The sequence below is a fragment of the Onychostruthus taczanowskii genome, unplaced genomic scaffold, assembly GCF_017590055.1.
Source record: "Onychostruthus taczanowskii isolate IOZ18803 unplaced genomic scaffold, ASM1759005v1 scaffold91, whole genome shotgun sequence".
NCBI classification, from domain to species: Eukaryota; Metazoa; Chordata; class Aves; order Passeriformes; family Passeridae; genus Onychostruthus; species Onychostruthus taczanowskii.
The window spans coordinates 1,839,577-1,863,866 of NW_024507105.1; the positions used below are offsets into that span (position 1 = coordinate 1,839,577).

The 24,290-nt window shown below is 51.4% G+C and overlaps 2 protein-coding genes across 7 annotated transcripts; both read right to left on the reverse strand.

Annotated features, from left to right (window-relative positions):
- Nucleotides 1-1,514: 1,514 nt before the first annotated feature.
- LOC121347620 (keratin, type I cytoskeletal 19-like) lies at nt 1,515-4,855 on the reverse strand. The gene is made up of 7 exons (XM_041426393.1): nt 4,331-4,855; nt 3,906-3,988; nt 3,525-3,681; nt 3,278-3,439; nt 2,852-2,977; nt 2,530-2,756; nt 1,515-1,602 (listed from the first exon to the last, which is right to left on the reverse strand). The coding sequence occupies exons 1-7, from the start codon at nt 4,853-4,855 to the stop codon at nt 1,515-1,517; spliced, it is 1,368 nt and encodes a 455-aa protein (XP_041282327.1).
- A 5,772-nt stretch (nt 4,856-10,627) lies between these two features.
- On the reverse strand, nt 10,628-24,088 carry LOC121347624 (keratin, type I cytoskeletal 14). Of its 6 annotated transcripts, none has more exons than XM_041426400.1 (8): nt 23,585-24,088; nt 12,806-12,888; nt 12,375-12,531; nt 11,957-12,118; nt 11,751-11,876; nt 11,438-11,658; nt 11,067-11,116; nt 10,628-10,878 (listed from the first exon to the last, which is right to left on the reverse strand). In XM_041426400.1, the coding sequence occupies exons 1-8, from the start codon at nt 24,077-24,079 to the stop codon at nt 10,781-10,783; spliced, it is 1,392 nt and encodes a 463-aa protein (XP_041282334.1). In that variant the 5' UTR covers nt 24,080-24,088; the 3' UTR covers nt 10,628-10,780. The 6 variants fall into 6 exon arrangements, with proteins under 6 accessions (XP_041282334.1, XP_041282336.1, XP_041282339.1 ...); XM_041426402.1 differs by lacking the exons at nt 10,628-10,878; nt 11,067-11,116; nt 11,438-11,658; ... (2 more) ...; nt 12,375-12,531; nt 12,806-12,888 and adding exons at nt 19,513-19,611; nt 19,969-20,006; nt 20,460-20,680; ... (2 more) ...; nt 21,629-21,785; nt 22,327-22,409 and having other exon boundaries at nt 23,585-24,084; XM_041426405.1 differs by lacking the exons at nt 10,628-10,878; nt 11,067-11,116; nt 11,438-11,658; ... (2 more) ...; nt 12,375-12,531; nt 12,806-12,888 and adding exons at nt 19,514-19,632; nt 19,734-19,735; nt 20,460-20,680; ... (2 more) ...; nt 21,629-21,785; nt 22,327-22,409 and having other exon boundaries at nt 23,585-24,079.
- Nucleotides 24,089-24,290: the final 202 nt, after the last annotated feature.

Here is a 24,290-nt window from a genome sequence, read left to right on the forward strand (position 1 = left end):
TCCCACATATTAATTTGTCTCACCCTTTTATCTTCCCACATGTTGCCAGCTGGTTCTTCCTGTTTGCCTTTTTTACAAATCCATTTAGAGGTTCTTTATTTAGTGTTTTTTCTGGGAATTGTTTTCCTCCACCAGAAAGGTGTGGAGAGTCCAGCAGAGCCTGGCTTTCAAAATTCCTGCTTTGGTATTATTTGAGAAAACTTGTTGTTCTTGATTTTATCCTGTTAGAGTGCATCTGTAATAACTCAAAGGTGTTGTGTATTACATTATACTATGTGATATTATGTATTATATTACATTTTATTATATTATATTAGCATATGCCTGCTTAAGTGAAGACTCCCTTTTCTTTGCAAGGTCTCTCTCAGTCACAGACTGTCAGTCAGACAGCCCTGAGACTCCCTCCCTGCCCTCTGCCCAGCCTCCCTGGGTGTTTCTTTCCTCACCACCTTCTGCTTCATGTCTTGGCTCTTGCTTCCTCCTCTGGTAGCAAATATCCCTTTCCACAACATCAGCTGCTCCTTCTCTCCACCCTCCATCCCCATCCTCAGCCTCTGAGTTCAGCTGGAGCACTGATGGGAACATGGCTTGTTTTCCTTTTTCCCTGTAGTGATTGCTGTGTGGTTGGAGACTGAAGGTGGATTCATTTTTTTTTATCATTTTTTAAATACTTGTATATTGATTTACTTGTAGAAATTATTTCCCAAGGCTGTATCAGCAGGAGCAAAGTTTTATTGGAGACAAGCCTCGGTTGCTTTTGGAGAATGGCCACAACCCAGGGAAGCCTGGGTGAGGGGCAGTGGTGGGATCAGAGCAGGGTGGCCAGGAGGTGCCATCCTGCAGAGTCCCTTTGACTGGTGCTGGAGCACAGCTGAGAACTCCCAGGTTATTTTTGCCTTGTTTTTCCAAAAGACTTTTGCTTCAGAGAGCTCCTCAGGGGATGTGCAGTGGGGCTGGCAGGGACTCTCTGGTCTGCAGTGACCTGAAGAAGAGGAGGAAGAATAATTTTTTCAGGGGGGTCTGCATCCTGTGCCTTTCTCTTACAGCCCTTTGCTTTTGTACTGACCTTTCTCTTTCCCTCTTCTCCCCAGCTTTGCTAAATGTTATCCTTGTTGAAAGACTTGTGACTGACTGATTCCCCTGCCAGTTCCTCCTCCCCATGTTGTGCTGAAAGCCTTGTTTAAACACACATGTACTGCTGGGCACCCCCCAGTGTCAACACAACTTCTGTGCAGAGGTTTGTAAACAAATATCCCACAGCTGCATCCCTTATCTCTGCTTCCCACCACAGCCCAGTCAATCCCAGTGCCCTACCACCAACAATCACAGCTGTGATCCCGAGCGTCTGACTCCAGCCCAGCCTCTCTCCAGGGAAAAGCCCCTCCAGCCTCTCTTCATCACCCAGAAAAGCCTGGAGACCCCCTGTTCTGCAGGTACCCAGCACTAAAGAAGCAGTTCCTGGTCCCCCTTCCCTGGAGGCCCCCTCACCTGACAGTCCCTGGGCTGCCCAGGGCTCAGGGCAGGCAGGGCTGGCACAGGCTGGCTTTCAGCCCCGCGTTTCTCCCAGCTGCTGCGGCACCGACTCCTCTTCCTGCCGACCCTCTGTGGAAAAAGACAGCTCTGGACACCCAGGCCGCCAGCACTGCCACCCTGGAGGTCTCCCCCTGCCCTCCTCACTGCTTTAGCTCTATCTCTTCAGTCACAGTCACAGTTCCCCCTCCCAGCCCCGAGGTCAGCTGCAGCCACCACCCACCTCTGTCCCTCACCTCTGTCTTTTGGCACATGATGCTTTTCCATCTGGCACTCAGGATTACTCCAGGTAAGCACTAACAGTGCTGCTTCAGCCCTTGCAATAGGTATTTTGGAACAAAAACCTGATTTTCTTGTAAATAATTTAGGACTGGAGAGTCCAGAGGAGCCCACATCAGGGCACCACCATTCCAAAGCCTCCTCTCCCAACAAAACAAAAGGAGTAGGTGGGTGCTCAGGGCAGTTTTGTGTGTGTGCAGCCATGTCTGGAATTAACAGCCTGCCTGTTTCAAAACCTCAGTCAGTGGAAGGCAGGGCAGAGCCAGCTGCTTTGCATACAAATTAAACTTCCAAAACTTTAATTAAACTTGTTGTGCGAAACTGAAAATGTTTAGATAATTCATGGTTTCAGTTAATTTACCTGCTAGTCCCTAATCCTGTCTCATTCTGGCAAGCCAATAAAACTCAGTTACATGGCTGTTTGTCCAGCTGCTGGTGAAGTTGCCCTTAAAGAGCTGCTGAACTGTGCCAGGAGCTGGGACAGCTCTGGTGGCTCTCCCAGCCTGTTCCCTGGCCCAAAAATTGTTTTTGGTGTGCTCCCTGGACATTTATCAGAGCCAAATCCTCAGATGCCTCATGGTTTTCTAATCAGCCCTGTCTGGAAGCAGGTCGGCACTAGCTCCTCACCACAGTGTTGCTTTTCCTACCAGGATCACAAATTTTCATATCCCTGTAAGGCAAAGCACAGAGATTTTAGGGTGCTCAGCTCTGTTTGCATACATGATGTCGTGTTGGCCACCCTCCAGCAGGCAGTGGTAGGTCTGGATCTCCTGCTCCAAGCGACACTTGACGTCCAGAAGGGTCTTGTATTCCTGGTTCTGGCACTCCATTTCCGCTCGGATCTCAGCCAGCCGCTGCTCCACGCAGGAGATCTGGTTCTGCAGCTCAGCCAGGTATTTGTTGTAGCGACATTCAGTCTCCGTCAAAGAGGATTCCAGGTTTTCTTTCTGAGAATAGAACAAACACACAGGTACCTGGGTTGGACACAAGAACAGCCCTGCTGGTGGGAGCTGGAGCTGTGAATCCTTGTGGCATCGCCTACCATAGTGAGCTGGGCTTGTACGTTGATTTCCAGGGCCTGCAGCTGACGTCTCAGCTCAGTCACCTGCTTGTTGCTCGACTCGATCTCCTGGCTGCTTGTGACAACCTCCAGATTCACCTCCTCCACCTGCAAGGTCAGAAAAGAGCAACCCTTTCCTCACCTCCCCACTGCATCTGGTGGTGTCCAGGACCTCCCCTCACCCTGCAGTGCCCTGAGCACGTCCAAGGCTGACACCCTGTTTATTCCATTCTGACCCAGTGACCCAAGTGGTGGTGCCTCTGCTGTGGATGGAACACACAAATCAGGCAGTACAATTAGATCTGAGCACATCTGTGACACTTGTTGTTATTAGGACACCTCTTAATCGCTCATTTTTTCCCTTCCCCCTTGGGGCAGAGCTGGTGCAGCTCTGCAGACACGAGGTACCTTGCAGGCGTACCACTGCTCCGTCTCTTTGCGGTTGCGCTCCATCAGCGTCTCGTACTGGCACCTCAGATCCTCCAGGATCTTCCTGAGGTCTGGGCCAGGGCAGGCATTGACCTCCACGCTCACATCTCCAGTTGCCTGTTTCCTCAGACAGCTCATTTCCTGCAGGAAATACGTGGCTGTATCAGTAATATCCATCCACCCTTGGGGAGACTTTCCTTCTCCTGAGCTCCCTGAGAGAGCTGACCTCCTCGTGGTTGGTCTTTAGGCAGCACATCTCCTCTGTCAGAGCCTCACACTGCAGCTGCAGGTCGGTCTTGCAGCTGGCCAGCTGGTCCAGGACGGGCCGGAGGTTGCAGATGTCGGCATCCACGTTCTGCCGGAGACCACACTCGGTCTCGTACCTTAAACCACAGGCAGCAAACAAAGGTCAGCCCGGCAGCAAAGCAGGGCAAGGCCTTCAGTTGAGGTTGGGGGAAAAAAATTAGGATCAAGTTCTTTCACTTCAGAACATTGCCAGTGGTATCAGAGATCTGTTTTACTATGCAGTGTGACAGGCAGAGGGTTGGGATCTCCCCGTCACCCCCTTCACCTGCCCTTCCATGGGCCAGCAGGGGACTATACTCACTTCACTCTGAAGTCATCAGCAGTCATCCTGTTGTTATCAATGTTCAGAAGGATTTTGTTAGTCTCCATGGCTGCACACAGGATCTGGAAAAGAAATCGTAAGAGGAATATGTGGGCTTGCAGCTTCCTGCTTCCTCTGCCTCCAGAAGACTCTGGAGGAAACACCTACCTGAGGTATTTTATAATAATTCCATATATTGGGGTTATTAACCAGTTATGTTGCATCACAGCAGGGAAACCCATGTGCCAGCTGTGTGGACCTGGCCTTGCTGAAGCATCAGTGCTCAGTAAATGCAGGATCCCCCCTCCCACAGACCATCGTTTCATATAAACCACTGCTTCAGCTGCCCTTCGACAGGACTCTGTGCACATGTGAAAGCAAAGCCCAAAGAAATATTAGGATTTTCTTAACAAACAAGGGTTTACCTGGTTCTGAAGGTCTTCAATTTCCTTGTGGTAGCAGCTGTAGTCCCGTGGCTCGCAGATGGGCCCCACCTTGGCGTACCACTCCCTGATCTTGCACTCCAGGTCGGCATTGTCCCCCTCCAGGAGCCGCACCTTGTCCAGGTACGAGGCCAAGCGGTCGTTGAGGTTCTGCATGGTCGCCTTCTCGTTGTTAGCAAACAGGATCCCATCCCCACAGCCAGCCCCAGCCCTGGGGAAGCCACCTCGAGTGCAGACGCCTCCTCCGCTGAATCCCAGGGCAGAACAAGCCCTCTGGCCGGCTCCGAAGCTCCCGCCGGCCGCGCTGCCGGCGCTCAGCTGCTTCCCGAGTAATCCCTCGCTTACGCTGCCGCCGGAGAAGCTGCCAACCACAGCACCCAAGTCATAGGCAGCGTGTCTCCCCGAGGAGGCAGAGGAGACCCTCCTGGCAGTGCCAGCTGCGTTGCTGCCTGTGCTGCCCCTGCCCTGGGTGCAGGTGGTGACGACCTGCCTGACAGTACAGCTCATGGTGTGGGTGCGGAGCCAGCAGAGCCCAAGGCAAGTGCTCAGGTCGCTGCAGGATCCAACTGGGATACCTCTGTCCCCTGGTCCTCTATTTATACCAGTCCCTGTGGATCGTGCCACTGGAGAAGGGTTGTTTATTCTTCCTCCTTGTGACCTGGCTAGGAGGTGTTTTCTTTTTTTTTCAGCCGGAAATAATTCCCCAAAGGCGTTTGTCTCCAGAAATCCCACAACAGAAAGATGCTTTGGTTAACAGAAGCGTGTTTCAAAACTACATCAAAAATGTTACTTCCTGAATCATCAGGTCTGACTTGTGATGACAACTCAACAACAGTGACACAAAAACCCGACGATACCCAAGAGTGCCCGGGGAATGAAGCACCACGGCAATTATCCATCCCCGGCGTGGGCGAGCCTACCCGGAAAGTGAAAGCTGTGGGAAAGGCACCCTATCTGACAGAGCCTGTTCGACCCCTTTGTGACCAGAAACGAGGGTGTCCCCTCACTCAGCTGGCCTCAGTCCCTGGGAGCAGGGCCAGGAGACCACCCTGGGCCTGCAGCAAGGGTCTGTTCCATTCCACCTGACTGTTGGAGTGAGCCCCTGGTCTGGGTCTTTAGACCTCAAATGCTCCAGGAGAGCACAAAGGAATATTGCACTGGAATGTACCAGGGCTGGTTTATCCCTTCTCTTTATTCTACATCCATCAAAACATCCCCTTGAGGAGGTCTGGGTCGTTTTGCTGCTTTCAAGGGTAGACAAAATAGTCAAGTATTTATCCAAAATATGAAAGGATATTTGCTGGACACCAAACATGCAGTCCGCTGAATATTCACTGCCCCACAGGATGTTTCATAAGATTTCTGAAACAGTAATGTAGAGAATTTCAGGAGATGCATGACTCTACAGAAGTCTGATCCAGTTCCAGCCAGCGCTATGAAAACTCTCCAATACAATCTAGGTGTTAAATTTAGAAAGGACAATAGAAAAGATCTTTTAAAAAGTTTATTAAACTAATTTTTTAGTTCTGGAATGCTAAATTGAGGAAGAAGGGAAATAATTAAAATGTTTTGTCATCGGAATCTTTCATTTTATTAATAACATTAATATAGCAATGCTAATATTGGCTAGCTCTCACCCACATGTGGTTCAGCCTTGGGTTTGGCATCCAGGTCACCTGGCCATGTGGCATAAAGAATGTGTCAGGTGCAGCCTGGCTCACAAATACTGCTTCTGCCATTTGGGCAAGTTCATTAAGCTCAATTTTATCTTGACACTGCAAATCCAGCACACCTGAACTGCGGGGTGGTTCTGTGGGTGCCCATCCTTTGTCAGAGCCATCATCAGGAAGGGAAGCTGGAGTGCTCTGGTGCCACAGTGGTGGCCAGACCCTGCCTGGAGCCAGGGATCAGGGTCAGGCAGGGCTGCCTGGAGCCCACCTGCAGCCTGGTCACAACTGGTCTTTTTTCTACCAAAGAATTATAAAATTACTGCTGAGTAAACATTTAATTTCATTTAATTGAGATTTATATAGTCCTTCATTTTTCAAGGCTGGGTTGGATGGGGCTTGGAGCAACTGGTCCAGTGGGAGGTGTCCCTGCCCATGGCAGGGGGTAGAATGAGATGGTCTTTAAGGTCCCTCCCAACCCAAACCGTTCTGTGGGATTTTTTCAATGAGGAAAACACCCACAATGAGTTGAGGGTTTTTTTTCAATTACTGCAAACTAAGCAGAGATGCCCATATCTTTATTTCTCTTTCTTTCTTTCTTTCTCTTTTCTCTTTTCTTTTCTTTTCTTTTTTTCTTCTTTCTTTTTCTTTCCTTCTTTCCTTTCCCTCTTTCTTTCTCTCTCTCTCTTCCCTTCAGACTTTACCAAAGGTGATTAGAATTCCTACAGCTTTTGTAAAGGAGAACAGTAATTTTTTTACTATTTTCTTGGAATTGTGTGCTCTTCATGGCAGCTTTTATCCTTTCCAAAATTCAAAACTTTCTTTAAAACCAGCTCTTGCTTTTACATCAGAACAAACTTCAAGCCCTGCCAGCAGTCACAGCCCTCATTTTATTAAAGCCATTTTCACTTTGTGATGAGGAGACCTGCTAATGATGGGATCTCCATGCCTAATGGAAGGCTCTTTCCAGAATTAGCTTTGATTGACTTCCTGGTTGGAGTCTGCAGACGGAGATTTGCTCCCCACATCCTTGCAGGCAGCCAGGGGCGATGCTCTGATGAGCTGTCCTTGGCTGACTTGGGAGCCCCTCGCAGGCAATTGCTGCAAAAAGCCCCTTGCTGCACCCCAAGGGAGCAAGGGGAGCAGAGGAATGACAGGGGAGCAGGGGAATGACAGGGGAGCAGAGGAATGACGGCTCATGAGGATCTCCCGTGGGCATTTCAGGAACAGCAGCACAGGTCTGACCAGGAAAAATTCCTACTTCGAGTAACAAATGAGCAGAAGAGCCTCCCCCAGGCAAAGGTGTTGCTCCCATGTAATGAGCTTTGTAAAAAATAGAAAGGAAGGGATTATTTTTCAGGTTTCCATCGGCGTCCTGGGCTGTGTGACAGAGAGTGGGGTGGTGGCAGAGGATGGACATGCTGGAGTTATTCCCAAGAGTCTTCTACAGCAGGATTATCAGACTCAACAGGGCAATGGAAATGAGAAAGATTAGATTTCCCTGCAGGGAAATCCTTTGGGAGTCTCAGGATATCTTTTAAGGCTGAGGACTGTTTCTTAGGCTAATGCAGATGAAGTTTAATGTGCCCCCAAGAAGGAGATCCAGCATTTCATGTTACTACAAACACTCCTTGAATCACCAGGTGTTTTCACATCCAAGAGAACTTCCTTGGGGACTCAGTGACTCAGACACAGCACCAAACCCCAAATCCCTGCTGATGCCCAGGCACAGGAGGGCCAGGAGAGGAGCTGGAGCCAGGCACTGCCAGCACCTGCCAGCCTGGCCAGGGACAAGCTCATCCGAGCTCCTCTCTGCTCACTGTCAGCTGAATTTCCATGTTAACCTATGGAAAATCCTGCTGTTCTCAATTTACTAAGTATTTACAAAGTATTTGCTTATCTGGCTGGTGATGGACCTGTCACGCCACTTTCTGTCAGCCTGTTATTGGCTGTGCTGAGGCTGATCTCCATCTTACTGGTGACACCAAGTGCTCCAGGGTCTGATCCCAGCTTTGCAAGTCACTCCAGGCAAATCGTTCAGCTCCTCCAAATCTCAATTTCATGGTTTGTAGGATGGAAAAAACAATAACAACTATCCTCCTCCCTGAGGGCGTTGTAAAAACAACTGTCTGAGGAGCACATGGGGCGTTAGAGATTGGAAAGATGGCATTTAATTCAGTATTATTCATTGTCAGTGTTCTTGCTGTTTTATATTAGTCTTGACACAGGCACATCCCATCGATTTCTCTCTATGTCTCCATCAGGAAATGCTTTTACAGGATGTTCATAGTTTCCATTTTTGTTGTCCATAAAGTTTCACCATCATTCAGTGAGGTCTTGCCTCTGTAATTCCTAACTGAATCCTAAAAAGACTTTCTTTTCTTGTACTTGCAGCTTGCAGCAAATCTGTAAAATGCTCTCCAAAACCAGTGTTTGTCCATCTCTTGGAGAGAAAATTTGTCCATGTTTCACAGACACAAATGTGTGTAGCAAAGGGTAAATAACAAGCAATAAGTTACCTTACAGTTCTGTGGTATTTTCCTTCTTCAGAGCACTATAATGTCACACAGGGATCATTTGTGCTGAGCTTGGACTTTGCTCTTGCCTGTGATAACAGGGTTACACTGAGCTGTATGCAGAATTAAAGCCTTTTTCATTGATGCAAATATATGTTGATGAATATCCCCTGCTAAGGTCCTGCCAGGGGAACTGAATCCACTGATTACAAACCAGGCTCTTCCATCAGCTCTCCCAGCTGTTTCTCCTCAGGATTTCATCTCAGGCTGCTCCTGCTGATTGCTGTAAATATCTCAGCACGGGGTGACAGATCCCAGAGATGACTGAGTGTTCTGCTGGATCCATCTCTCCCTGCGCCCTTTTGGCTGCAGAAGGGGCCACGTCTCTGTGCTGCCAGCAGAGCAAATTAGTCTTGGACTGACGTCTTCTTTTAGCCTCCTACTTATATTTAATCAGTTATATTTGTGGTTTGCAGAAAGCTTTTCAGTGTTCATACACTTGGGGCATTCTGCAGATGGTTCAAGACTTAAAAAGCCATTTACAGCTAAAGTATTACAACTCTCTTCTGATGCAAAAAAAAAAGAAAAAGGCAGCACATTAGCAGTTTGCTCAGAATTTCCAGCCTGCAGCTTTGCCCACTGCCAGAGAATCTTAAACAGCTTGAGGCTCAGGTACATTTTTCCTTTATCTGCTCTTCATTTTTGAGATAGCTCTGGTTTGCTTGGCCTGGAAGACTTTCCCCAGGGAAGGTCTGTCATCCCAGCAAAGGGAGAAGCACAATACAGTCCATGAACTCTGCACTCTGCTGTGTCTCGTTTCCTGCCCTTTTCTGTAATTGCTGAATGATGATACAGAGTGATAAAATCTCACACTCCCTTCTCTGGAAAGACCTGGCAGGTTCCCCACTTCTTCGATCTCCTTTGCCTGTCCTGTCATGCCCAGCGTGACATCATCAGCTCTTTCCAAAGCTGCTGGGGCCAGGGAGCACCCTGGGGAGTGCACATGGGACTGTGATGCTGTGGGGAGACTCAGGGAGGATGAATGAACCACTGATCACCCAAAGGAGGAGCGAGCTGAGCCTCAGCTGCAGGAGCCTCTTGTCCATTGCTATAAGGGAAGCTGATTTAATGCAAACTGCTCCCTCTCACTTTGATCTGAGCCCCAGATCTGTATCCTTGAGGTGTGGGATGGACATAAGCCGATGCACAGGGCTCCCAGCTACCACAGACTAAAAAGCATGAAGTTGGGTCAAAGTGATTCCATCAGGCTTTTGGCTCTAAAACAATTTCCTCTCCTCTCTGGCCCTGCCTTGGTCGCTCTCCAGCAGGCGAGTGGGCACAGGCACAGCCAGAACCTGCTGCTGCCCAGCTGAGTCACTAATCCTGAGCAGCAGCTCAGCCTCAGGCGTCATTTCTACCTTGTGTGTTTCAGGAAGGGTTTTAGCAGTGATCTGTTACACACGACAGTGATAGAAATTATTGCTGCTCATCCCTGTGCAGATTAAGCAATGGTTACTTTAGTTCCTCAAGTGCAGCCCTGGGGCAGCATGAATAGCTCTGTAAAATTTTTGTGCCTGATAGTGTGATTTAAAGAGTCAAAAGAGACAGAAGGCCTGTAGGGATGAGGTTTGCCAACCAGCTGGCTGCTGGGCTCATGTCTCAGAGAGAGCACCTGACAGCAGCAGTCTTGCTGAAGCTAGCTAAGTTCTGCTTACAGGAGAAAGTGACTTTTTATGATCCTAAGAGTTAGAGAACTGAGCTTTATTTTGTTTGCTTTAATTACCAGTCCCGTGGCACACTGACCTCAAACCTCATCATTCCATAACTGCCTTCATTTTGTATCACACAGTTTATGTCTTAGCCAATCCCATGTATTTACAAGCACTGAGTTCATTAGAAAAAACTGTCTCCAATTATGTTCATCCCAGGCAGAGCCCCTGTCCCTCCAGGTGGAGCCCATGTCCCTCCATTCCCCTCCTGTCACTGGCTTCTTGTGATTTCGTACTTTCCCTGGCAGGAACACAGAACCCAGAGGCTTTGAGGGATCACGTGTCAATGATCAGACAAGTCTGCAGTTGCACGAGCGAGAAAAAAAAGCTTTATTAAGTGTGTCCAGAGACACCTGCATGGAATGAGAGCAACACATGAAGAAGAGCAGGTGAAGAGAGCATTCAGGGACGCAACCCGACCACGCATGGCCTCGGGCACTTCTTGGCTTAGCCTGCTGCTCTCCCGAGCCAGGGGCTGTCCTAGCGAGTGGTGAGGGCGACCTGCTCCCGGGAGGAGACCACCTTCCCGTCCTGCACCTCCTCGACGATCGTGCGCACCTGGCGGGACGTTGTGGTGACTGCAGAGGAAAGGGCGACAATTATTCACGGCAGGAAGGAGAGAAATTGCTTAAAACATTATCAGATATTGCACATTCTTCAAGAGCTGGTGGAAATTCCACAAGGGAGTGGAAAATGCTGCTTTAAGCAGCCCTGCTTTGACTGGGAAGGGGAGAGAACCAGGCTGAGAGGAAAGGTGGGTTCTTACCATCTCTGCCAGAGTGTGAGGACATGGCCGAGGAGTACTGGGAGGAGATGCTACAAGAGAAGCACAAAACGAAAGAGATGTCAGGGACAAATATTGCTTGTTGCTGCTATACAGGCTTTGTGTTCAGACAGGAGAAAAACAGAGGAGGCTCATGGAGATAAAAGTGTTGATCCACTTGGCCTCTCCTGAGGAATGGAGGAACCACAGCAACATCCCACTACCGCCAGACACCAGGGACAGAGCACTGGGCACCCACAGCTGGTGTGAGCAGAGAAACGAGCCCTGACAGCTATGAGGACTGACACCCGAGGCACTTTGTGTCTATGACCCATCTCCTCCCAGCCTTCCTCCCAGCGAAGCCCCTCACGCACTGGGCGTCCTCTCCCTCCAGCAGCCGGCGGTACGTGGCGATCTCCTGCTCCAGGCGGCACTTGACGTCCAGCAGGACCCTGTACTCGTGGTTCTGGCGCTCCATGTCGCAGCGCAGCTCGGCCAGCTGCTCCTCCACGCCCGTGATCAGCATCTGCAGCTGGGCCAGCTGCGCGCCGTAGCGCGCCTCGGTGTCGGCCAGGGTGCCCTCCAGCGCCGCTTTCTGTGGGGTGGGCACAGGGATGAGCCCACGGGATGGGCTCAGGGGGCAGCCCAGTGGGCACAGCCCCCATCCCAGCAGCCCAGCCCTCGTACCGTGCTGAGCTGCGACTGCAGGTCGATCTCCAGGCTCTGGATCGTGCGCCGCAGCTCCGTGATCTCCGTCTTGCCGCTCTGCAGCTGCTCCGTGTTGATGGCCACCTCCCGGTTCAGCTCTTCTGTCTGCAGCGAGGCAAAGCCGTGCCCTCAGAGCCCTGGCAGCAGCCACGGCCCCGGCCCCGTGCTCAGCACCAGCTCCTCACCTTGCTGAAGAACCACTGCTCGGCGTCCCTGCGGTTCTTCTCCGCCAGGCTCTCGTACTGCTCCCGCATCTCCGCCAGGATCTTGGTCAGGTCGATGCCAGGAGCAGCGTCCATCTCCACGCTGATCTCCCCACCCACCTGCCCACGCAGGGCAGTCATTTCCTGACACAAAGAAGACACAACACACGTCAGAGTGACATGGCATCTTCCCATGGTGAGAAATTTCTTATCTGCACCCAGCACCGGAACCCCACAGACTTCCTGCATGTCCTGCCTGAAGGGATTATTTCTCTCCCCCTTCATGCTCAAATGTGTCCTGACAGCCCTGATTCCAGAGACTCCTGTGTGTTTGGCCTGGCTGTTTTCCTGGTGGACAAGGAACGTTTATAGATCCCAATTTGAGCCCAAATGTTCTCACCTCCTCGTGGTTCTTCTTCAGATAAGCCAGCTCCTCCTTCAGGTTCTCAATCTGCATCTCCAGGTCGGCTCTGGACAGGGTCAGCTCATCCAGGACGCGGCGCAGGCCGTTGATGTCGGCCTCCACGCTCATGCGCAGAGCCTGCTCCGACTCAAACCTGGGGACACACACACAGTTGCATATACCCACCTGATACAGCATTTTTCTTGTCTTTTCCTTCCCCAATTCAGTGTATTTTTGTCAAGAATCTTTAATTCCATGTGCATGCACAGGTCTCACAGTGCAGAAATAGCAGTGCTGTGCTCAGGAAGAGATGAACCATTCCCAAATGTCCCACTCCAGTGGAGCAGTCCCAGGTGCAGGTAAAAAGAACCTTGAACAGCCTGGCTTTCCCCCTTTTTCACAAAAGCTCTTGGAGGTGTTGGACTCACTTGGTTCGGAAGTCGTCTGCTGCCAGCCTGGCATTGTCGATCTGCAGGACGATGTTGGCATTTTCAACAGTTGCAGAAAGAATCTGATGGGGGATAAGTGAAAGAGTTAAAAAGTAATTTCAAACAGTCTGAGTGATCCCATCCAGAGAAGGACTGGAGCAGCACTGGGCCATGGGGCTGGACTTCCATGTGGGCTCTACAAAGAGGGAGAGGGGGTGCTCGTTTCCATCTCCCAGCAGCACAGGCTCGGTGCCCTGGGAACATTGCCCTGGGCATGTCACCCTGCCCAGGTGGCACCTCCAGCTGCTCACACCATGCTGAGCCCTGGCAGCACTCCAGCCTTTGGGAATGGGTGCAGCCCAGCTAGGAAGGAAAAAAGGGTTGAGGAAGGAAGGAGTGCCTTGTGCCTACCTCATTTGGCTTTCATAATTACACCTGAGGTGCAAGTATTTGCTCTGACATTATGAAAATGATTGGCCATTTAGTGAGCAGGAATTTCTGTAGCCACGAGCTAATGAAGAGCTGTTAATTCTCCTGCTTCAGGGGATATCCAAGGAATAATCCAGGAATATTGATGTGGTCATTTCCCAGCTGAGGGGGGAGAGGGAGGGAAGGATCTGCCTTCCCCTGGATCAGGCGCAGAAGGTTTCTGTGAAACCCAGCACTTCATCACTCAAACCCAGAGACAGCTCCTGCCTCCAGATGTTTCACCAACATGCTGGAATCTGCAGAGGAACTTCCTGCATCAAGGCAAGCCCTTTCTCCCAGGGTGAAGCCCAAGAAATTTTAGGAATGTGTGTTCCCCCCAGGGGCTGACCCTGCCCCATTTCCCAGGAATTTATTCTTACAGACCAGGTATGACATTGCCCAACCGCCCACACCTCATTCTCTCAGTGAGCCTGAGCTGACTGGGGATGAGTGATAAGGGCTGAGGTGGGCAAGCAATGGCAGGCCAGGGAGGGATGGGCAGATTCTGGTGTTTTGGCTGAAGGACTTTTGTTTAAAATCATCCAGGGAGCTGCTAAGAATAAAGAAATTACCTTGGCCATGACTTCATCTGCTGCATTTTACAGCAGGACACACACCTGATTTCAGCACCTACCAGAGCCCAGTGTGTTCCAACCCTGGACCGGACTCTGCGTCTGCAACTCCCAAAGAACAACCATCCCATAGGACAGTTTCTTTCTATTTTAACCTCTACCTTTACCCTCCTCACAGGATAGGGGGGGAAAAGTCTGATTTGTAGGATATTTGTGAAAATGACTATTCATCTCCATCTGCATCTCACTCAGCACTGAATAGGGCCAGGACATAACAAGTCACTGCCTGCTGAGAGCTCCATCAGGAGCCTAACAGGGAGCAGCTATGGGGCACAAGTGTTAAGAAGGATGGCAGGAGGTGACAGTGTGGCAGCAAGTATCATCAGGTAACCTGAATCTATCTGCCTCCTTTTCTGCCCCATCTTTCTCCCTACACCAGAACAGTCAGAAGAAAACCCATTCTGGTGCCTGGTGATCTGCTGTTCATAGTGACTGTTATTCCAAAGCTCTGGTTTTCATTTCAGACTAGTGACCTGCTATTTGATAAGCCTCTCCCCTCCAGCTGTTACCAACAAGGTCATCTCTTCACAAGTGACTTTGATGAAGATGTCACATTAATCCCAGCATCCTACCTTGTTCCTGAGCTCCTCAATGGTCCTGTAGTAGGGGCTGTAGTCACGCTCGGGACCAGGTCCCTGCTTCGACGATTTTCATCACTCAGAAACCTGAGCCAACTTCCAGAATCGTCATTTTTGCCTTTGTTCTAGTCATGCTTTTTGTCATATTCCACTTGAAGCTTTTTCTCTTACAAAGGGCATCTTTATGCTTCTTCCGTTTCCAAGTAAATTGTCAGGTGTGATTAAAAGGAGGAGGCTCCTTGCTCAGGGCTATGATTTAATTCCCTCTGCACTGTGAGTTTTGAAAGAGAGCAGTGCAGGCAGCATTTGAGGGAATAGCTCAGCATCTCTTCTACTGTGGCTTTTTGTCCCAGCTACAGTTTCCTGTCCCTGCTTGGGCTGCACACACACACCTGCAGGGACAGCAGCTGTGTTGTGAGGCCCTGAATGCACCTCCAAACCCCGTGAGTACAATGGTACTGGAAGGAACTTGGCTCCCAGTCCTGGAAATACAAGTCCGCTCTTTTATCCGCAGGGAGAGGGATGATCAGTCGTGAAAAAGCAATGAAAAGGGAATTTGTGCTCCAGGGCTCACTGGAGTCTTCACTTCAGAGACCACCCAAGAGTGGGGGACTGTGGAAAAGTGATAGGATGGTTTGTTTTCTTTGTGAACAAGCACTAGCAAACCATCCCAAAAAGACAGGGTATGGTAGTTAGCTAGAAATTATGAGATCTCCAGGGAAAATATGGGATAGCAGAAAGTAGATGAAGGACATAAGGAAAAAGCTCCTGGTGTTAAGCCCTGTGAACAGGAGCACAAAGCTGACAGGAGCACAGCTCAGCAGTGCTCAGTGATGTTTTCTGTGGTGTTTTTCTGCCAGTTGTGAGCAGGCAGGACAGCTTCACTGTGAGTTTGGAGTTTACAGCTCCCACCTAAACGGAGCTTCAGGAGAGACAGAGATTGTCTCTGGCAAGCAAAAAGGCTCCAGAACTGAGCACAGTGGTGTGGCCAGGCCCTGCTGACCCACAGCACAGGCAGCACCCACCAATCTGAGTGTGCCTGGCTCATCCTGCGGGGTGTGGAGGGGAAGGGATTGCTCATGTGTGCACACGGTGGATTGTTGGGCTGTCTCTGCAGACAGGCCCCAACAGCCCCTTCCCAAGAGCCAAGTTCTTCCTTAGATCATTTGCCAAAGGAGGGGAGAAAGGGTATGGAAGGAAGAACAAAGGTACATTGCTAAGGAGCTCAAAGGGCACAACTCCCTCCCCTCCATCTGCAGAAAGCTGGAGACGGTACAGCAGTGGGATGTGTCCTTGGAATATCAGGAGTTGGCTGCTGTGCAGCAGTGGTTCCCTATCTTCCCATTTGCTACTGGGGGATGGAGACAAGTCTGTGCAGCTTGGAGAGCTGGAAGATCGGGGTCCCTGGAGGACTGGAGTCACTGGAGGTTCAGGAATCCTTGGAGGTTTGGGGTCCTTGGAGGTTCAGGGTCCCTGAAGGTTTGGGGTCCCTGGAGGTTTGGGGTCACTGGAGGATCGGGGCGGAGAGCTGGAGGATCGGGGTCCCTGGAGGTCTGGAGTCACTGGAGGTTCAGGAACCCTTGGAGGTTCGGGGTCCCTGGAGGTTCGGGGTCCCTGGAGGATTGGGGTCCCTGGAGGATGAGGCTCACTGGAGGATGAAGGTCCCTGGAGCATGAGGCTCACTGGAGGATGAAGGTCCCTGGAGGATCAGGGTCACTGGAGGTTTGGGGTCCCTGAAGGTTTGGGGTCCCTGGAGGTTCAGGGTCACTGGAGGTTCGGGGTCCCTGTAGGATCGGGGTCGCTGTAGGATCAGGGTCCCTGGAGGATCAGGGTCCCTGACGGTTTGGGGTCCCTGAAGGTTTGGGGGCCCTGGAGGTTCAGGGTCACTGGAGGGTCGGGGTCCCTGTAGGATCGGGGTCGCTGTAGGATCAGGGTCCCTGGAGGATCAGGGTCCCTGAAGGTTTGGGGTCCCTGGAGGTTCGGGGTCCCTGTAGGATCGGGGTCCCTGGAGGATCAGGGTCTCTGGAGGATCAGGGTCTCCTCCGTGCTGGCTCTGGCTGTTCTGTCCCCTGGAGTCAGCGTGTTCCTGTCGTGTGAGCGCCAGGCACAGCCCCAGGGGACGCCCACTCGCTGCTCGTCCTGCCCAGGTGCAGATGGAAAAGGTGCAGCAGCGCGGGGGCGGCCGGGACGTGTCTCTCCCAGGAATGTGCTTCGTCCCCAGCTTCATTTCCTCACCTCTGCCTGGGCAATGCCGCGGTTTGTCCTCTCTGATCGCAGCGGTGATGTGGGGAAAGGGGAATGTTAGAGACAAAACCAGTACAGAGCCCCTTTGTGAGTCCAAACGCTCAGGCTTGCCCTGAGCAAAGCCCCTCAGAGTGGCACTGTGTCACACTGTCACCTATGTGTCACACAGGTGATTCACGGCTCTTCCTCTATGGGGAATTGCCTTTTCTTTCATCTTTTGTTTGCCATTGATCTGCTATGCCATAAAAACACACATTGCCCAGAATATCTGTGATACTTTGGTAATGCCACAGGGCAGCAATTGAAATCATGAGCATTAATTAAGACTTAAAACTACATTAACCACTCAAGGACGTTATTTCCATGACCTCCCATTGAACACAACCACAAGGACTGCATGTTGTTTGTATCACACCCTTTGAAGTAAAAGGCTCAGTATTAAACCAGATCCTGCCTCTCTTCTTGAGCACGTGCACGCTGTGAGCCCATTTTTAATATTATTCAAAATCAGAATTCCAGTTCTGCAGCATAACAGGAACTTCATGGTAGCACAATGGTGTTCCAACATACAATTGGTCTTACTTTGGGGAGAAAATGGAGGTGAACTTCTGGCTCCAAAATTACATATCAGCAGATGCTACCTGGATAAAACCACTTCCCCTCTTTTTATATATTTATAAAGTTTGCCCTGGAATCAAATTATCATTAAAAAGTTCCCTAAAATGAGCTGAAAACCACGCATTAATGTCTGTTTCTAAAGTGGTCTTTTCTGTCAGAGGAATTCAGTGTTGCCTGAGGAGTCAAACCATCTTTCTGAACTAAATTCCCACTTTCTGAGAGCTGCCTCAGGCTGCCACTGCCTGTCAGCGTGAGCCACCCCTGCATCTCCCTCCTCCGTGGGGTTTCCTAAGGTCAGGACTAATTATTAATGCTCAAGGCAGGAGAAAATTGACATCTGTTTTCCACACCTCCCTCACACTGTGCAGGAGTAATTAAAGCAAAGTGTTATTTGTTGTTTCTATAGGAACACAGGTGTGCCAAGACTTTTACAGGAGGAAAATATAAAGCAAGGGTGAATTCCAGAGAGGCACCTCAGCATCCCTGCACTGGCTGTTGCAGGGGCAACAGCCAGAGGGGCACAGGCATGGCAGGGGACTCAGAGGAGCTGCAAGATGTGTTGGAGGTCCCTGCACCACCCGTGGGGACAACAGGGTCCCTAAGAGGTGACCTGGAATGGGGTGTGGCCGTGCAGGCTGTGACTGTCCCAACCTTTCTCAGGTATCTGATCTTGAGTGATTCAACCCTGTTTTTACCCAGCTCTGGGACATGAATTCCCCCAGGGAGGGTCCCTGGGCTGCTCTGGGCTCCCTCCTCAAGGCTGGACTGTGGAGGTGCTGGGGCTGGAAGTGCCTCGGGTTGAGAATTGTGCTGCTGCTGACCTGTGGGTCAGCCATGGAGCTCCACGGGGATGTGCAGCAGCCTTTATCCCAACCCCACTGATGAGCTCACGGATCATCAGCACTAAACTTCAAACCAGAACTCAGTCTCCTCTGGCCAGTGGATGCTGGGGGTGCACAAGGGTCCCAGGGGTCTGCTCCAAGGGGAGACACAGCCCAGGCACTGGGCAGAGCTGCAGGGCAGGGGCATGGGGGTCCTTGAAACTGTGGAGCCCTGCCAACCTGGCTGCAGGGCAGATGATGCACTGCAGGCATCATTCCAATGTTTGGGGAAAAATAAAGAATGCTCTCTTATCTCCTCCTGCATTCCAGACAGATTTCTGGAGAAGGGTCATAAAGATGTGTGGCCAGCTCTGCTCTCACTCTCACTTTAGTTGCGCTGCTCTGATTCATTTCATTGAGTTAGAAGCTGGATTTACAAAGTAATAAATGTGTCAGAAAGCAGCCAAGAATGTGTCTGAACTGGCTTTCCAGGAACGCTGGGCCGGCTGACGGCAGTGGGAACTGCTGTGTCAGGAGCAGCCACCGGCAGCCGGGGAGTGCCACACGAACTCCCTGAAGAATTTTAATCCTTTCTCTTGCACAGACCATACCCTCCTCTTCCCATCACTGTTTTCTTCACCCTTCAGTGGTGCCTTTGGAAGCAGGAGCCCAGCTGAGCTGAGTGTGCCTGTCTGGGGGGACAGCAGCCCTCCTGACAGATCCCTGTCCTGCCTGCAGCTTCAGACCATTTCACCCCAAGGTTTGGGATCCAGAATGGGGAGCAGCTGCTGGGGGAGAGCTGGGGCGTGGCATTTGCAGGGTCCTGTCTGCATCACTCGGGCTTAGTTCACTTGCTTGGCCTCTCTGGGTTAAAGCTTCAGCACTGCTGTTGCTGGCATTGCAGCAGGGGAGCAGAGCTTTGTCCAAACAGGGATTCTTACAGGCTTCATCTCCCAAGACCTGTGGGATCAGCTCCTTTCTAGACTCCCCCTACACCCTCTCCCCTGAAGCTGCCAGGTCTCAGGAGTCACAGGGGTGTGGGTGTGCAGGCCCCACCAGCAGGGTACCAAGGATGGAGAAGGTTTCTCCATCCAGGGAGGAGCTCTGACCCACAGCTGCAGGGGTGGGACAGCCCCAGAGCATCGAGACCAGACCTTGGTTTGCAGGACTGCAAAGAGAAGCTTTATTTGATTTCTGTGTGGCACAGAGCTGAGAGAAGGGTGAGAGAGGGTAAGGAATGGGGTGATAGTGGGAGAAGGTGCTTTTGGTGATCCATATGGCAAGAGCACATCAGCTGGGATCTGCTTTGCTGTGCTGGGCGAGGCTTGCAGCAAAACAGGCAGTGCCTCAGTGGGCAGCCTGGGTGATCTGCTCCCGGGAGGAGATCACCTTCCCATCCTGCACCTCCTCGAAGATGGTGCGGATCTGGCGGGTGGTTACTGGTCCTGCAGTGGGGAAAGAAGGAACTGTTACTTCCAGGGCAGCAAGGAGGAAGTGTCTTAAAGATCTTAGAGATTTGTTACTACAATAATCACATCAGAAACCCAATATAGCACCACATTCCCACTGCTAAATTGTACAGATTCAGTCTGTTCAGATAATTTCTGACACGTTTTGGTATATCATAATACTTGTTATGTAATAAATTTGTTATATCGTAAAATTTTGTACATAAGTTCAAATTTTCAAAATATAATCAAATAGTAACTTTAGTAGAAAAGTAAAAGGAGTCTGTGCTAAGAAGGTGGGTGAGGGTATGAGAGCTGTGTATGATCAGAGCTTCAGCCAAAACCTGTTCTTACCTTCTTTCACAGGCTGCGAGATGTAGTGGGAAGACATGCTGTGGGAGGAGAACAAGGAAAAGGAGGTGAGAAACAGGAAAAAGTGAGTAATCTCCAAGATGAAATCATCATTTAAACCCTGCCTTTATATTTTGTACCAATACATGATTCAAATGCTTCTGGAAATGGCCAGTGTCCCAACTGAAGGAAGAAACTGTTAAGGATGGGTGTGTGACACAAGAATTCAGACACCAGTGCAACACCCACGAAGCTGCTCCCTGCCTGGGATGACAGAGACATGGAAGGATGGCAGGCAGAACCCAGGGATGCTGCAGGGTTGTTACAACCACTGGGCTGTTGTGGACTGGTGGGACTGTAAAGAGAGACCCCGTTGCATGCAATGGGTCAGGGAATGCACTGAGAGAACCCTCCAGGGGATGCAGGTGGTTCATTTTCTGTTTGCTGTGACCCGTCTCCTCCCAGCCTTCCTCCCAGCGAAGCCCCTCACGCACTGGGCGTCCTCTCCCTCCAGCAGCCGGCGGTACGTGGCGATCTCCTGCTCCAGGCGGCACTTGACGTCCAGCAGGACCCTGTACTCGTGGTTCTGGCGCTCCATGTCGCAGCGCAGCTCGGCCAGCTGCTCCTCCACGCCCGTGATCAGCATCTGCAGCTGGGCCAGCTGCGCGCCGTAGCGCGCCTCGGTGTCGGCCAGGGTGCCCTCCAGCGCCGCTTTCTGTGGGGTGGGCACAGGGATGAGCCCACGGGATGGGCTCAGGGGGCAGCCCAGTGGGCACAGCCCCCATCCCAGCAGCCCAGCCCTCGTACCGTGCTGAGCTGCGACTGCAGGTCGATCTCCAGGCTCTGGATCGTGCGCCGCAGCTCCGTGATCTCCGTCTTGCCGCTCTGCAGCTGCTCCGTGTTGATGGCCACCTCCCGGTTCAGCTCTTCTGTCTGCAGCGAGGCAAAGCCGTGCCCTCAGAGCCCTGGCAGCAGCCACGGCCCCGGCCCCGTGCTCAGCACCAGCTCCTCACCTTGCTGAAGAACCACTGCTCGGCGTCCCTGCGGTTCTTCTCCGCCAGGCTCTCGTACTGCTCCCGCATCTCCGCCAGGATCTTGGTCAGGTCGATGCCAGGAGCAGCGTCCATCTCCACGCTGATCTCCCCACCCACCTGCCCACGCAGGGCAGTCATTTCCTGACACAAAAAGAGAAATACATCATCATGCAGTTCAAGAACCAGCATATAAAATGTTCCTCTTCAGAGAGAGTTCTTCAGGAAAGCGAGCATTTGGGGGCTGGTCAAAAGGGAGCAAATTGGGGTATTTGCTCCAGGACCACAAATAAAATAATCCAAATTCTTGTGAACTCCCCACTGGAGTTAATTCTCCAGAGAATAAAGCAGTGCCTGTAGCTGCTTCATTTCTCAGGGAACAGACGTTCCCAGCCAGAAGCTGCAAGGGTGGTTAATAAACCTCTAACAGCCACAGTGGGTATTACTGATGTGGCAAGTGGTGAATGGGAGTTCCACAGGCTCCAGGAGGATGTGCTGCTGTCCAGAGTGCCTCACCAGCACTCCTCACCTCCTGCCCAGCAGTTCAGAACTCAGCATAGCCTTAAAGGCTGGACCACAACTCAAATTTCAGTGCCCGGGATGGCCTTTTCAGAGCCCAACTCTGTTCTCACCTCCTCGTGGTTCTTCTTCAGATAAGCCAGCTCCTCCTTCAGGTTCTCAATCTGCATCTCCAGGTCGGCTCTGGACAGGGTCAGCTCATCCAGGACGCGGCGCAGGCCGTTGATGTCGGCCTCCACGCTCATGCGCAGAGCCTGCTCCGACTCAAACCTGGGCACACACACACACAGGGTCAGCAAAGCTGCACCAGCCCTGCCAGCTGGGCACACAGCACCTGGCTTTGCTGCCTGCTGCCTCCACACACTGCTGTTGGCATTGTGGCAGCGCTACATGGCCTCATTGACAATTTTCCTAAGGGGAATTCTGAACAGAGTGGGGGGAAACTGATAAAGTGTCCACCTGAGTCCATAACACCACCCTGCTCCTGGCACCACCAGGCCTTGGTACTGGCCCTGGGCTCTGTGGAGTTGCACACACACATTAAGGGCACAGTGAGGCACAGGGCAAGGTCTCTGAACAGGCTGTACCAGAGATAAACCAGCAACAGGAATAAAATAGTGGTTTTGGATGGAAGCAACATAATCCCTGGGTGCCTGTAAGGCTGAGAGAACCATCTGCTTTGGAAATTGCACCCTCATTTTGAAGGCTTTGCTTCCACATTGCCTTTCTGGGGTTTGGATGGGATTTTCTTCTCATTTCATCAAACTTCCCTGCAATCTTTGCTCAATTTTTTCCAGGAAATGTGTCTTACTTAGTCCTGAAGTCATCTGCTGTCAGCCTGGCATTGTCAATCTGCAGTAGGAGGTTGGAATTGTCCACTGTGGCCACCAACACCTGGGCAGTGAAAGAAAAAAAGAGTGTCACAGGAATTCCTCCTGGCTGAGTGTTGGGACAGGACAACACTTTTGGGGAAGTTTGGCATTTCCTTAGCAGAAGTGTGTCTGGAATCAGGACAAGTGAGATGCAGCTGAGACTGCTTGCTGGTGACTCCATGACCTCCCTTTCCAAAAATCCATCACTAAGTGATTCAAAAGGCAGAGTGAGGCCACAAAAGATGTGTGAGATCTGATGGTGGCCTTTGTTCCTGTCCTCCAGGGCAGGTGCTGTTTGTGGAAAGGTCAGAGGGACCAGTGGGGTGTCTGTGCTTGGCACACCTTGTTCTGGGGTGGATTTAATTGGTTGGCAACAGAAATGGAGCAAAAGGCAGTGAGCAGGTGCCTACAGATTCTGATTTTCATATTACCAAAGCAGGAGCAAATAACCCACACTGGGAGGAGAACTCTGTTGAGGAGAGGGGGGGAAAAATGAGCTCCCTGCATCCTTTGCCAGCACTCCTGCAGCTCCAGCTGTCCACAGCTCCTGGAATCCCTGGGGGCAATTCATACATGGGAAGTAACAGAGAACAATGTAAAATCGAGCATTTCCTCCAAAATGGTGTGCTGGAACTCAAATCAAACAGAGAGGAATCCCCCTTGAGCTGCCTGGGCTGGGGACTTCGTAGCAATTCCAGCCCTAGGGCAGTAATTACCAAAAGAGGCAAAAACCTCGTTATTGGTCAGTTCCAACCTTTTATCATCTAACTCTCTTCAACAGAAGGAGCTGAAACAAGTTTGCAAATTCTTTGCCTGAATGTTTCCAAATATGACATCAGTGTTTCACAGTTCGCCCAAAGCTGCAAATTTCCCTGCACCTTAATTTTAAACTCCCAAGAACCCACATGATCAGTGCAGACTTGTCCTGTTTTCTTCATTTTTGTGTTACGTCCTCTTAGATCTGTTCCTGCCAGTGAAAGCTGCCACTTGTTCCACTCGGGAGGATGTAACCAAAAGCTGACATTGAGACATCTCTAATTCCCAGCCGGGCACTCCACACATGCCACTGGGACACTTTTTACGACATAATTACAGAGGTAACAGTCATTGTCTCTGACTAATTACAGAGGTAACAGTCATTGTCTCTGCTTCCTCTCTGACACGCGACATCCCACTGTGATAATCCCAGCATCCTACCTTGTTCCTGAGCTCCTCGATGGTCCTGTAGTAGGGGCTGTAGTCACGCTCGGGACCAGGTCCCTGCTTCTTGTACCACTCCCTGATCTTCACCTCCAGGTCCGTGTTGGCCTCCTCCAGGGCTCGCACCTTGTCCAGGTAGGCGGCCAGGCGGTCGTTGAGGTTCTGCATGGTCTCCTTCTCCCCCGCCGGCAGGATGCCGTCACCGCCTCCAAACCCTCCAAAACCTCCTCCAAAGCCGGCCCCAAAGCCGGCCCCATAGCTGCCCCCGAAGCCCCCTCCTGCGCTGCTGCAGTAGCTGCCCCCGAAGCCGCTGCCGAGCCCCGAGACCACGCGCGAGGAGACGGAGTAGCTGCCGGAGCCCCCGTGCACGCTGGGGGCCCGGTACCCTCCTCCCCCGACACGCACGGAGGAGAGCCTGCTGGAGCCTCCCCCCAGGCTGCCGAAGCCCTTGAGGGACGTGGAGGAGGAGTATTGCCTGACTGTGGTGCTCATGCTGGAGGCTGGACGTGCGGGCGCGGGCGGCTCGGCGGCGCAGCAGCAGCAGCAGCAGCGAGTGCTCGCTCCCCTGCCTCGGGGCTCTTTATAGCCCGGCCAGGAGGCGTTGCCGACGCCTTTCGACACCCCTGACAGCCAAAGCCAAATTCCAGAATCATCATTTTCCTCTCCTTGATTTCACATCTTTTGTCACATCCATCGGCTCACA

Bases quoted from the DNA above. Each gene is read 5' to 3' on its own strand.
- LOC121347620 (XM_041426393.1), bottom strand. From the start codon at position 4,855: ATGAGCTGTACTGTCAGGCAGGTCGTCACCACCTGCACCCAGGGCAGG. The intron at 3,682-3,905 runs GTGAGTATAGTC...CTGTGGTTTAAG, and splicing joins GCTGATGACTTCAGAGTGAA to GTACGAGACCGAGTGTGGTC. The intron at 3,440-3,524 runs GTCAGCTCTCTC...TATTTCCTGCAG, and splicing joins TAAAGACCAACCACGAGGAG to GAAATGAGCTGTCTGAGGAA.
- LOC121347624 (XM_041426399.1), bottom strand. From the start codon at position 24,079: ATGAGCACCACAGTCAGGCAATACTCCTCCTCCACGTCCCTCAAGGGC. The intron at 20,899-20,978 runs GTGAGGAGCTGG...GCCTCGCTGCAG, and splicing joins AGCAGTGGTTCTTCAGCAAG to ACAGAAGAGCTGAACCGGGA. The intron at 20,681-20,772 runs GTACGAGGGCTG...CCCACCCCACAG, and splicing joins TGCAGTCGCAGCTCAGCACG to AAAGCGGCGCTGGAGGGCAC.